This window comes from Notamacropus eugenii, chromosome 6, assembly GCF_028372415.1.
Source record: "Notamacropus eugenii isolate mMacEug1 chromosome 6, mMacEug1.pri_v2, whole genome shotgun sequence".
In the NCBI taxonomy this organism is placed as follows: domain Eukaryota; kingdom Metazoa; phylum Chordata; class Mammalia; order Diprotodontia; family Macropodidae; genus Notamacropus; species Notamacropus eugenii.
The window spans coordinates 194856533-194869287 of record NC_092877.1 but is presented as its reverse complement, the minus strand read 5'-3'; the positions used below and the strand labels follow the sequence as shown (position 1 = coordinate 194869287).

Below are 12755 nucleotides of genomic sequence, written 5' to 3'. Positions count from 1 at the left end.
TGTAACAATACAAGCTAACACCAGCTCTATGAAATTTGCCCTGGAACTGAATTACCTGGGCTACTGAGTGGTTAAGTATTTTCCCAGAGTCACACAACAGATGTGCATCAGCAGCAGCACTTGAATCCCGGTCTTCCTGACTTTAAGTCCAACTCTTTGTTCACTTGGCTATAAAGATCATAATAATAAGCAAAATGAGACGCTTAATAATTATAAAAATAACAGTAAGCATACTGATAATAGCCACCTTTTCTAACTTTTACTTTTCTAAAAAGTATGTATAGCTCTTGTAAATAACACAGTGCCTAGCACTTAGTCAGCATAATAAATGTTTATTGATTGAGTGAATCCTGAAGATGATGCAAACTAGCGGATAAGAAGAAGCCTCAAAGCCAGGAAGATGATGGGTCAAGTAAGGGTAAATGTTTAACAATTCTCTAAAAACTTTCTTTTTCATTTGAATTTTTAACATTTTCTCCATCACTTTCTTAAGTCTTGACAATAAAAGTAAATCAGGCTTTTGATTTGTAGCATTTACCAATTTCTGAGTTATAAACCTGTGCATTGAAAATTTAACAATCAGTTTTCATGAGCCAGTACAAGCAGGGTCCAATATACCCTTAGCAAGCCCCACTTCTTATACATACCAAACCAGAGATAAACAAAGCTGAGAAAAAGAATTTGAAGAATGAATTCCAGGCTCCTTGTGACTTCACCTTGCTCATTTGCTTTGTTGTTGCTTTTCTACTCTCTGCTTTTTAATCAAATTAGCTAAAGGTTTACCAATATTAGTCTTTCAAAGAACCAATTTTTTAGTTTTATCATTTCTACAAGTTTGTTTTTGTTTGTTTCTGGTTTATCTCTTATCTAATTTTTAATCTCTTCCTCTTCCGTGCTTATTTTAGAAAGGGCATGAACATCCAAGGAAAGGCAATGAGAATGATGAAAGACCTCAAGTTCAGACAACATCAGAATTAAAGAAACTAAGAATGAAACTAAGAAAGAAACTAAGAAACCACCTAGAGAAGATTTAGGTTGGACATGATAATAGGGTTCAAATATCCAAAGGATTCTCATGGGAGGAAAGATTTAGACTTGTTCCACTTGTCCCCATAAGATAGAGCTAGAAACAATGAAGGGAAGTTGTCAAAAGGTAATCTTAGTCTCGTTGTGAAAAAAAATCAACCTTAGAAATAAAACTATCTAAAAGTTGAGAGAATATCCTAAGGAGATAGTGGGTTCTCCCCCCAGTAGGAAAATAAAGTCAAGAGACTATTTATTTTTTAACATTTTATCTTCAATGCCTTGCACAGAGGTCAATAGGAGGTCAATAAATGCTTTTAAAATTGAATTGAATTTATTGTATCTCCAGCTATTCCAACTGCCAGTCATGGAAAGACACAGAATAAGAATTAAGATATCTAGACCTCTATGGAGAGGACAGAAATGAAGACTTATAGTCCACTAGGTCAGCAAAAAGCATAGAACCACCCTGGAAGGTTACAGTTGGTGACTGGGTTCCATGACTGTTGGAGAGGTGGGGAACTTTAGCTGTACTTGCCCTTGGGGAGCAACAAACTAAAGGAAAACTGACCTCTCATTATGTATCATTCAAATCTCAAACCATTAATGAGTTCTAAAATGTCAGGACAAGAGTCCTATTGCCTTCAGATTCACATTACAAATCCAAGGTATTGAAATAAGGAAAGATCTCCAACTTCAAATGCTAAGTTAGGTAGGAAAAAGAGAGTAAAGAAAGAATTTTCCCCCTGTGGAAAGAAAATAGATCTTCTACTCAGATATAAGCTCTTACTTCTGATCTGAACTTAGAAAGTTAATATTTCTCCTCCCTTCCTTTAATAAGATAAATATTTATAAAAGTGTACAAAGGTACAAATTATCGATAAGTGCAAAGAGGTAAAATTCAACTGTGTATAAAAGAAAATTAGTACTTATTAGAATTTCCTCTCCTTCTGGAGAACATTTACTTCTAATTAGTCGACTAATAGCAAGTTCCTACTTGATTCCTCTAAATCAAAGAGAAAAAAAAAAACCTTGAAAACATGAAATAGGAGATTTTTCACAGTGGAAAATGACAACAATGATTAAAAAAAACCCATGTGTAAAGGTCACCAACAAGGTACTGACTTCTTTTAATTGAACTATTATCACATTATCTATATGGCCTAGAAAATTCTGTAGTATCTCCATTAAGCCAAAGAACATAAAAAATTCATTAAATTTGGGATAAGTTCTGTTTGCTCTCTTTTCTTTCTTCCCATCCTAACACACACCATTTTATTATGCCCCCAACATATTTATATATGTATATTTAGGTTTCAAGTCAAAACTGGACTAGCCGTATAGCTACCTTTTTCACTACTCTCAAGTTTTCCCTGGATTTCCACCTTGAAAAGAAAGATCATAGTCTTATTGGTGCTCCCAAGTTCAACTACATGTCTTAAGGTTAAATCTATATTAGTACAACTACCTCCATCATCATTCTTGGGGTTGTCTTATCTCTATCCTCAGAAAATGACATTTCCTTTACTACATTTTCTTTCTATAGTCTGTGAAATAGATTCAGTCTCTCAATGCCTCTTGGGTATTCTGCTTGGCTTTCCTCTCTGTCAGATATTATAGGAAAGTCTTTCCAGTCTTGGTGCAAGTTACGTGTTGTTACTGTTCAGATTTTTTTATGCATGGCATTTTCTTTAACTTGACCAAACATTACTCAAGTCAAGTCATTTAGCTTTATTAAGCACTAACTATGCTTAGCAATGGGGGACACTAAGAAAAGTAGGAAAAAACAAAATACCAGTCCTTGCTTTCAAGTTCACAGCTTAAAGGGGGTGACAGCATGCAAATCATTAAGCACAAACAACATATAAAGAGATTAATTGGGAATAGTCTAGGAGGAAAGATTAAAGTGGACTGGGAAAGACTTGTAAGAGGTGGGACTTTAGATGAGAATTGAAAGAAGTAAGAGAAGTTATGGGGTGACACTGAGGAGAAAGTTCCAGGTATCTACAAACACATTCTTTCTTGACAATTGACTGAAGGAATTAGAAATGGTTATCCTGAGGAAGAGATGACTTAGAAAGGGAAGGTAGAGCTGTAGTCAGATACTTATAGTCCTTTCACATGGAAGAGGGATGAAATGTGTTTGGCTTAGTCCTGAATAACAGAAATAGATGCAAAATGTCATGTTTCAGTTACATGAAAGGAAAACATCCCATTAATTAGAACTGTCCAAAAGTAGAATAGGGTATCTCAGGATATACTATTGTTTCACTAAATGTCTTAAGGAAGAAACTACATAGCCCCTACTCCAGGATTTGGAGAAGAAATTCCTACTCTGTCCTCTGTCTAGATGTTCTCTTAAGTACGTTATTCTAGTGGGATTAAACTCAAATAGAAAAGGAATCACCAAACCATATGTAAGGATCTCTGTGGGCTACATATTAACTAGAAAATCCACATATTATTGTAACCTATGTTCTATTGTATTTTGTTACTTTGTTAAATATTTCCCAATTACAATTTAATTTGGTTCAGCCATTTTTTGGTAGTGCTGGGGGTCATGTTGCTGCTTCTGGGCTACATATTTGATAGCCCTGCCTTATGCTTCACAGAAAATATAATTTCAATTAGGATTGTTCAGTGAACTATAAACAGGACTCATTCAATAATTGTCTATTGAATACATTATTACTAAGTAGAAAATTATAAGGCAAAAATAATCTATGTGACTGAAAAATGATTAGAATTAGGATCACACTATGTTATCTAAAGATTCAAACTTTAGGAAATCTTTTAGTAGCTAATATATAATCCATCAGGTCAAAAAGGAGACCTTTTTACCCCTGAAGCAGTGAAAAGATAGTTCTTTCTGATGTCACACCTTTCTATTTAAGTCCTACTATCTTTACTGAGGGAAAGGAGATGTTTAGGGTCATATCATGTTGTTGAGCTCATACTATGTTAGCTTTTATGCCTGTCCAGCTTTGTCTTAAAGGGGAGGGTATAAGAAAGCCATACCTTTCGGAATCCTCCAAGACTGTAGCTCAAACCTACCTTATCAATTTTAACTCACACACTGTTTTATGTGCCTTCTTCAACTATCTTATACCATCCTCAAAAAGACTGTTACTGTTTTCTGAACATGTTTTTAGAAAGCCACACATCTGTTTGCCTGAATGATTATTTTGTGGAGAACTCACACAAAGCAAGCATTCCCATGGATATCATAAGAAGCAATACATGGACTCTCAAAGTCTCTCTGAAGAACTTTGGAAATGATTGTGTGGCATGGGAGACATTGGCAGAGGACCATGCAGCTTGGAATGCCCACAGCAAAGATAATATTTTGCTCTATGATAAAAGCAGAATCGTAGTAGCTCAGAAGAAACATGAGATGAGCAAATTTTGAGACATCTCATACAAACTATTTGTGACTGACCTCTAGTAGCGCCTTCTCAGCTCATATTTTTCTGATCATCCACAGTCACATACACTGTACTATGACCCTGACACAGTGATGCCATTTTGGTCTTCTTCAATTGTGAAGGACAACAAAGCATTCCCTGAAAATCTCATGCTTCCTCACGTCTGAATACTTGCTAACAACATTCCTTAGCCGGGAATACTCAACCACTCTGTGTGGCCTTGTGCAAATCTTCCCCTTTGTCCATGAAGGGGGTTCTTCATTCTTTCTTTATTCTTCACAATCCTTCTAGAAATAATCTCTATCTCCTCTGATAGTTGTGCATTTCTTGTGCACCTATTATTTTTCCTACTTTGTATAGATTTAACTGTGTAATTTCTCTTTTCTACTTCATTACCCTTGTGGAAAGGGAAAGTGTCTTTTAAAAAAAATTTCTTTTTGATACAAACCAATGACTTTGTTAAAATTATAAGAAAAGAAACAAAAGAATGAAAGTGATTCAATTGTATTCAGGGCTCTTGAGATAAACAACTTGGGATCATAGAAATTAAAGTTATAGAACTTCAAGGCACCTCAAAAGACATCTAGTTTAAGCCCTTTCCTTGCCCCAAATCACCCAGGTAATAAATGTCCGAAGTGGGATTTGAATCCAGGTCCTCTGACACCAGAGCCAGTGCTGCTGCCACTATATCATGGAATATTTTTCCTATCAAAGATAAATTAGTCTAAGCTAAATAATTCAGCAATCCCTTCCTGAGGAGCTACTGTATAATCTTCATTCATACCAACCAAAATTGTTAGTATTTTTTATTTCCCTGAACTATGAACTGTTTCTTTGAGGGCATCTGTCTAAAAGTTTTCCAGCTAACACATTAAGACATGAATAATTTATGACAATGATCTTTATCCATCTCAACTTCCAAAATCCATGAACCACTTTCCTAGATTCCTGAAATGTCCTCATTTTAGATTAATTTCTCTTTGGCAAAAATTTATAAAATGTAAATTTACCTTGGAGAGGATAAGTGGCACTTATAAGCTTAGACTTTGGGATTACAACAAGTCTGTTTGAAAGGAGTCTGGTGAAAGTAAGAATCCTAAGGAAATAAAGATACAGAATGGGGAAGGAGAAAGGAATTAAAGAGATAAGGTTAACCTAATTAATAATTTTGCCCTGAACTGAATACTAAATCTAACCATAGACTCCTCTCTCACACACTAGATGTGTGCCCATGCTTGGAAAAATTATAGTTAGGCAGGCGAGTTTGTGTGCTACAGTAAGTGGGAACTCCCAACTCAATCTTCAGAGCTAGTACGAAGTGATTTCTTGGATAGTTAGTTTGCTGTCTGATTCTTACCCATAGGTATGCATGGTTCTTACCCTATCTGAGCATCTCCTTAACAGCAGTGGCTATGTCTTATTTATCTTTGTTTTCACCACAGTGCCTAGTTAAATATTTGCTGAATGAATCAAGGGAAGAGGTTCTATGGTTAAGGGACAATAGTCTATGCTGGTACACTGCAGTAACACCATTTAGTTATAAGGCATAGCAGAAAAGGTAATGTTGCAAGTATTTTGTGAGATCATAGTGGTAGGACTGACAGAAACCTCAGAAGCCATATAGTCCAGTTCTGTTTGCCTGAGGAAAGCATGATCCTGCCAGCCTTTTTAATTGGTTCTCAAGTAGCTACCCATTCTACCTTAGCGGAACCAATTCTTTAACAAAACTTTAGGATGGGGGATGGGAATCTGAGATAAGGTGATGAAAGTCCCAGAGCTGTACCTAAGCAGTGACTCTCAACTGTCAAAATAGAAACACTAATAGGTCATTGTATAGGGTGTCCCTGCAAATGTCAAAACCTGACCTTCCTGGACTCCTTTCATAACTTCTTCAGATTCAAGGGAAAACTTCCTTTCTCTTGGATGTTTAAATGTGATATGGAGCCTCTTTTATCCTTGACAACCATAAAACTCTGGAGACAACCCAGGAAAGGCACAGGCTTAATAGAACCCCCTTAAAAGTAGGAATTCACCAGTGTGTACGTGTGTGTGTGTGTGTGTGTGTGTGTGTGATGAGAACTGCAAGGCTTGAGCTTTCCAAGGAATCATGCTCCATATGAAGATGAAGTGAGAAGATGAATCAAACATTTAAAAAATAAAGACTGGAGATTTGAGAGTGGTGTAAACTTTGAGTGAAGTGCCCTGGTCATTTTTTCTAGTTTAGCTGCAAGGCTTTGGTAAAATCAGAAAGGGAGTAAGAAGAGCTTTTTTTTTCTTGAATACACTGAAATAGATAGAAATGGAAAGCACAGTGCAAAATTCAGTGGTAAAGAAAAAAGACTTGGGACAGTTTCAACAGAGGAAACAAGAAATGGGCAAGACCCCAAAAGATAAGGGCATTGTGATTATACAGCTAAGCTTTGTCAGTGTTCAGTCTAGGGGTTACATTGGTCATCCCTATTTTCATAAGTCATCCATGAGCAAGTATCATCAACGTAAATAGGTTTAGCATGGTAGGGGGTAACAATGAGGATTGTACCTTACTAGCAATAGCTTTCTTTGAAAAAGAAGAAAGTATAGCTATGTACACACATGTTCATTATCTTCCACAGCTGCTTCTACCTTCTTCCCTCCAACAACTAAAACAAAATATCATTCAAACTGGTAGCCTAGTATTCTCACTGACTTTTCCTAAGTCCCTTGAAATTAAGATGAAAGAGATTTATAATAGAACTCTACCAGATCCCTACCCATCATTTTCTATGTTCTTCCCTCTGAGGAAAAATCTACCAAAAGTAATGCCATATACTTTAAAAAACAAAGCAATTTCAAAAAAGAGATATGAGTAGCTCCCTCACATCTTCATTGCAATTCAATCAGAAAAAGTTAAGAAGTTTCAAGGTGTATTTACCTGTTTCACTAGCAAATCAGACTGGCAATCATGAAATAGGCACCCAGTAGTAAGTGGTAGAAAGTTGAGGAAAAGGAGGACTCAGGACTTAGCCAGGTATGTATTTCTCTAACCACAAATCCTCACCTTTCTCAACATTTATCTCTTGGGTCTTTGATTTTCCTAAGGTCTCTGCTGCTCCAAAACTACCTTATTTCTCATTAAGGTCATATTCAACTCTTCTATCCTTTAAGAAATTGAAAACCCAATATTTTCACACATAGAATTTTATCAAAATAATTCTTAATTTTTTGGAAGATATTCAAAACAAGCTAAATTAACAAGGTCAGCATTAATTTATCAATAAGTTATTTCCATTTTAGACATAAAGGATCAAGATGTGAGCAAAAAGTCATGGGAGTAAACTGAATCTTTTTTTATTCTGTGTCATAGATTTTGAATGGATGCCTAAAGGCATACAAGTGACTTGTCATTGACAAAACTCATATATGTGGACTCAGGTCCCCTGATTCTCAATCCACCACCCACTACAGCACCCTACTCTGAGTTTTTTTTCAATCAGATAAAACCAAAATTTCAGGATAAAAAAATAGTACCTGTTTTTTGAATATACTGCTTGAATCACAATTATCAAACTCAGCCCTACAATGTCACTATTCTAGTAGCCCAGGTTTACTTATGTTTTGTCAAATTACATCCATTTGTCAAATCATTGTTAATTATTCTGTAATTAGCAAGTGTTTACTCTAATTTCAACGCCTCAAATTAATAAAGACTAAGATCAATATGATATGCTATTCTTTGATATTTTAGATTCTTCAGGAATGTTGCTTGTTCTTTATTATTTGCTCACATTTATATGTTTCCTTAAGACTTTCAAATAATTTACATACAATATTTCTTGGGATCTCTATAAGGGCCCTATGAGATAGATATTACAGGTATTATTACATACATTTTACAGATAAAATTGAGACTCAGAAAATTTAAATGTTTTGACATGCTGTCAGTTAGCACCCCAACATACACAGGGGGACCTGCTACCACAGGTTCTTAGATCTACATTCATTAAAGGAAAGTGACTTTCAAGGAGTTAACAATTACTTGAATCAAGCACAGGTATCAGAGAAAATCAAAATCAAAATTTTAGAGAAATCAAAAATCAAGAGACAGAGCTTCCAGATTGCCTGACCACTAACATACATACATCTTTACCAGGGAGAGAAACACCAACATCTTGGTTTTCAAAAAAAAGCCAGGAGGGGGATGTGTACTCCTTAGTGGCTTCCCAGAGACTCATCTGGCACACAGACCTTGTTCCAAAATCTACCCTCACCCTCAAAGTATTTATACACTTTTTATAGCCAGAGGGCATAACTCTCTCACTCAGTGCCTCAATAGAAAAAAACAAAAGGTACTTGGGATGCACCTCCAAAATAGCTCCCCTAATCAAGCTTTCCACAATGGGAAGGCCCATCAATGGGTGGGAAAGATCCTCCCAATTCACATTATTCAATCAGAGACACTTTTATTAAAACAGCAACAGCAAAACATCCTAATTTGACTGCTATTACACATGGCCATATAGTTAAAAAGTATCAGAGATGGACATGAAGTAAATCAATTGTGTCAAAAACACATAGACACATAAGCAAAAGTTGACTCAGTTCCGTGAGTAAACAAGTGGAAAAAAGTGGATAGATCGATCCAGTTTGGCGGCCAGTGACCAAAAGCAAGTTGAATCAATATCTCTCTTCCATTTCTCAAACTCCTTGGGAACAAAAGGTTGTCTTCTGACCCCACTACTGAACTGAAACTACTGCCAGATTCAAGTCCTTTTTTAAAGTCTCCCTCCTGAAGCCTTTGAGACTGGTGACCATTCCTGACTTCATGGATATTCTCTCCTCTCTGTGTTCAAGACTAAGTTAAGCACTAATTTGTACATGGAAGTCTTCTTGACACTATCTCTCTTGATTCTCCTCCTGTCTCTATGATTACAATTTACTTGCATCCTTTACTGATTTGTTACCCATCTCATGCCCCTTAACTGTGGATTTACTGTCCTAGACACTTTTTCTTCTTTCTCTTAAACTCTCTCCAGTAGTAACTTCATAAGTTTCCATGGGATTGATTATCATCTTCGTGCTATCAGATCTATATATCAAGTTTCTCATCTGAGCATTAGTCACATGTCACCAAATTGATATTTAGACATTTCAGAGATGTTTTCAGATATGTCATACTGATCATATCCAAAACAGAATTCATATTTTTCCCCAAACCTACCACTTTACCAAACTTCACTATTTTTTCAAGAAACTGCCATCCTTCCAACCTCCCTTGTTCATAATCTTAATGCTGTCTTTAACTCCTGACTCTCCCTCCAAATCCTCCCTGCTCAATCTTTCTGTTCCTATCTCCACAGCATCTCTTGAATCTAGTCCTCTTCTCACTACTCACACTGCCACCACAATTGAGGCCATTATTACCTCTTGACTGCACTATTACTTCATTCTTCTAATTGGACTCCCTATCATAGATCTCAACTCCAATCTATCCTCTACGCCAAAGTGAATTTCCTTAAGCTTACGACTGACCATATTACTCTTCTAACTCAAACTGCAGTGGTTCCCTGTTATTTCAAAGAGAGACTAGAAACTCATCTGTTTGACACTTACAACTTTTCACTACTTGGCAGCCACCTGTCTTTCCAGATCTATTTTAAATTATCCCTATTCCCATACTCTATACAGTAACTATTTCCCAAGTTTGAGACATATTTCCTCACCTCCACCTAAGAGAACCCTTCACTGCCTTCAAAATTAAACTCAAGAATCATGTTCTACATGAAACATTTCCTTATCTGTCTTAATTCCTCCTGCCTTCCCTTGCTAATTACCTTGTATTTTGTATTCAGTCTATGCTCATATATACAAATATGTCTCACTGTACTCTAAGAAGGACTGGGACTTTTCATTTGACTTTTAGTTGCAACTTCCTATACGCATTGTCTACATCATTGCATATGGACTCTTTGAGAGCAGGATCTATCTTGCTTTCTTATTTGTATTCCTAGCACTTAACACTGATGGAAGCACTAGTAAGTACTCTGCACCCAATACACAATAAATCATTTTATTAAGTCATAGTATGGAAGCTCCTTGAGAATAAGTACTTTACAATTTTATGTCTTTGTATTTTCAGTGCCAAACACAGTGACTGGAATATAGTAGTAGTGAGTCCTTGTTTTTCAGTTGCCTCTCATTCTTCATGACACCATTTGGGTGCCTCACTTTCTCCTCCTGAGCTATTTGGATCCAGTGACCTGGAGACAGACCAGGATGCAATGGGAGACCTTGGCCTTTTAGGCTAAGGCCTTTTCAGGTAGTCATTTAGAGTGAGGTAATGCCCATTCAGTGAACAGGTCTCTTTAAGAGGTAGTCAGGTAATGGCCCCTTTAAAAAGTAATGAAAAATAAATAAATAAATCAGCTGGGAGGGCTAGAGTCTTAGGACCCGCAGGGTTCTTGTTTCAAAGAGTAACAGTTACTATTGACATTCACTCTAATCCAGGAGGGTTCAAAAAACACCTACTGAGGAGAGCTTGATGTTGCACCTGCGAGCTTCAGAGTGCCCTGCATTTAAAGTTTTGGGAAAAATAAGAAAGAAAAGCAGCAAGAAAGATGGACAGACAGAAAGAAAGAGAAACAGAGAGTGAGAAAGAAAGACAAAAAAGGAAAAGACAGACAAGATATAAATGTACCCAGTAAACCCCAAGTTAACTGACAGCTTCTGGCCACCAAAATTTACCTTTTTTTAAAGAGGAATAGGAAGGGGAGAGGGAGAGGTTGAGAGAGAGGATGAGCTGAGTTACCCAGGTACCTGGGTCCCAATTCAGGCAGCTCAGTCTACTCAAAGGTTGTGTTCCTTCATTTTCAAAGAGGATCGTGACATCAGAGATATGATGACATGACTTGCAATTGATTTTGTTTTGAGTGAGGGAGGGCTGTGTAAGATCACCAGCCTCACCTTCTCCTCCTCAGTCATCTGGAACTAGTGATCAGATATTCATCAGAATGACTGGAGATGGCCCAAGATGCAATGGGAGACCTTGTCCTTTTAGGCTAAGGCCTAAATGAATGAAACACTCTCTACTTGCAAATTGCTTAGGGAGGATGAGTATAAATAAAAACATATAGAATAAATATGCATGTACTAAATTCAAATAAAAGCAAAGTAATAAAATATGAGAGACAAAGAGTAAGAGCACTGACAGTTGAGATTAGACAAGGTTTTATGTGGAAGATGGTGACTAGGCTGAGACTTGAAGGAAGACAGGGATTGTGTAAGGTAAAGGTAAGGAAGGAGTGTATTTCATGCATAGGACACAGCTTGTATACAATTACAGAGACTGGAGATTGAGTGTTACATGTGAGGAATCAAGAAAAGTTCAATTTGGCTAGATTGCAGAATGAAGAAAGGGAAGCTATGGATCATGAGAGTAGAGAGACAGCTGCAGGTTGAGTAGTGAAGGGCTTTAAAAACTAAACAGAGTTTTTATTATCTTAGAAGTGGTAGGGAGTCACTAGATTCACTTACCTGAAGTAATACACTTACATTTATACTAAAGGAAAACCACTTTGGAATCAATGTGAAGGAAAGAATGAATTAGGGAAAGATCTGAGACAGTGAGACTGATTAAGAGACTATTACAATCATATAAATAAGAAGTAATGAGATCGTGTGTGTGAGAATAGGCAGGAGGGGGCAGATGCTGGAGATGCTACAGAGGTAACAACCCAAAGATTAAGAAACTTATTGAATATGTGATGTGACACTGAGTGAAAAGTTGAAGTCAATACCATGATTATGAACCTGGAAAATTAAAAATGGCAAGCTAGTCAGTCAATAAGCCTTTATTAAGTTCATACTTTGTGCCAGATTCTGTGCTACGGTCTGAGAATAAAAAGGCAAAAAGCAACACGTTCTCGAGGGACTCACAGTCTAATAGGGAAAACAATACTCTGCAAAGAGGATATATTAAGAATAAATTGGGAAAGTCTCAAAGATATTAAGATTAAAAAGAACTGAGAAAAGTTTCTTATGGAAGGTGGGATTTTAGCTGAGCCCTGAGGTCAGGGAAGTCAGGAGGTATAAATGAGGAACAAACCAGGGAAAATGACTGATTTCATTTTTGATGAATAGAAAAGAGGTCATTTTCACTGGAGGGAAGAAAACTGGAAAAATAGGAAGGGATCAGGTTATAAAGGGTTTTACAGGATTGTATATCTGAATCTAGAGGTAATAGAGAGCCATTGAAGTTTACTGTATGAAACTTATGATTTAGGAAGACCATTTTGACAGCTATGTGGAAGATAGAATGAGCCAGGGAGACTA

General features: G+C 36.6%; 1 protein-coding gene across 1 annotated transcript in view; it reads left to right on the top strand.

The window, feature by feature from the left end:
- The first annotated feature begins 1321 nt into the window (after positions 1-1321).
- Positions 1322-12755, top strand: part of LOC140512536 (uncharacterized) — a 59169-nt gene continuing 47735 nt past the window's right edge. The window contains exon 1 of the mRNA XM_072621687.1: positions 1322-1691. Coding sequence (XP_072477788.1) covers positions 1603-1691 — 89 coding nt within the window. The 5' untranslated portion in view covers positions 1322-1602. The remainder of the gene's footprint in view (positions 1692-12755) is intronic.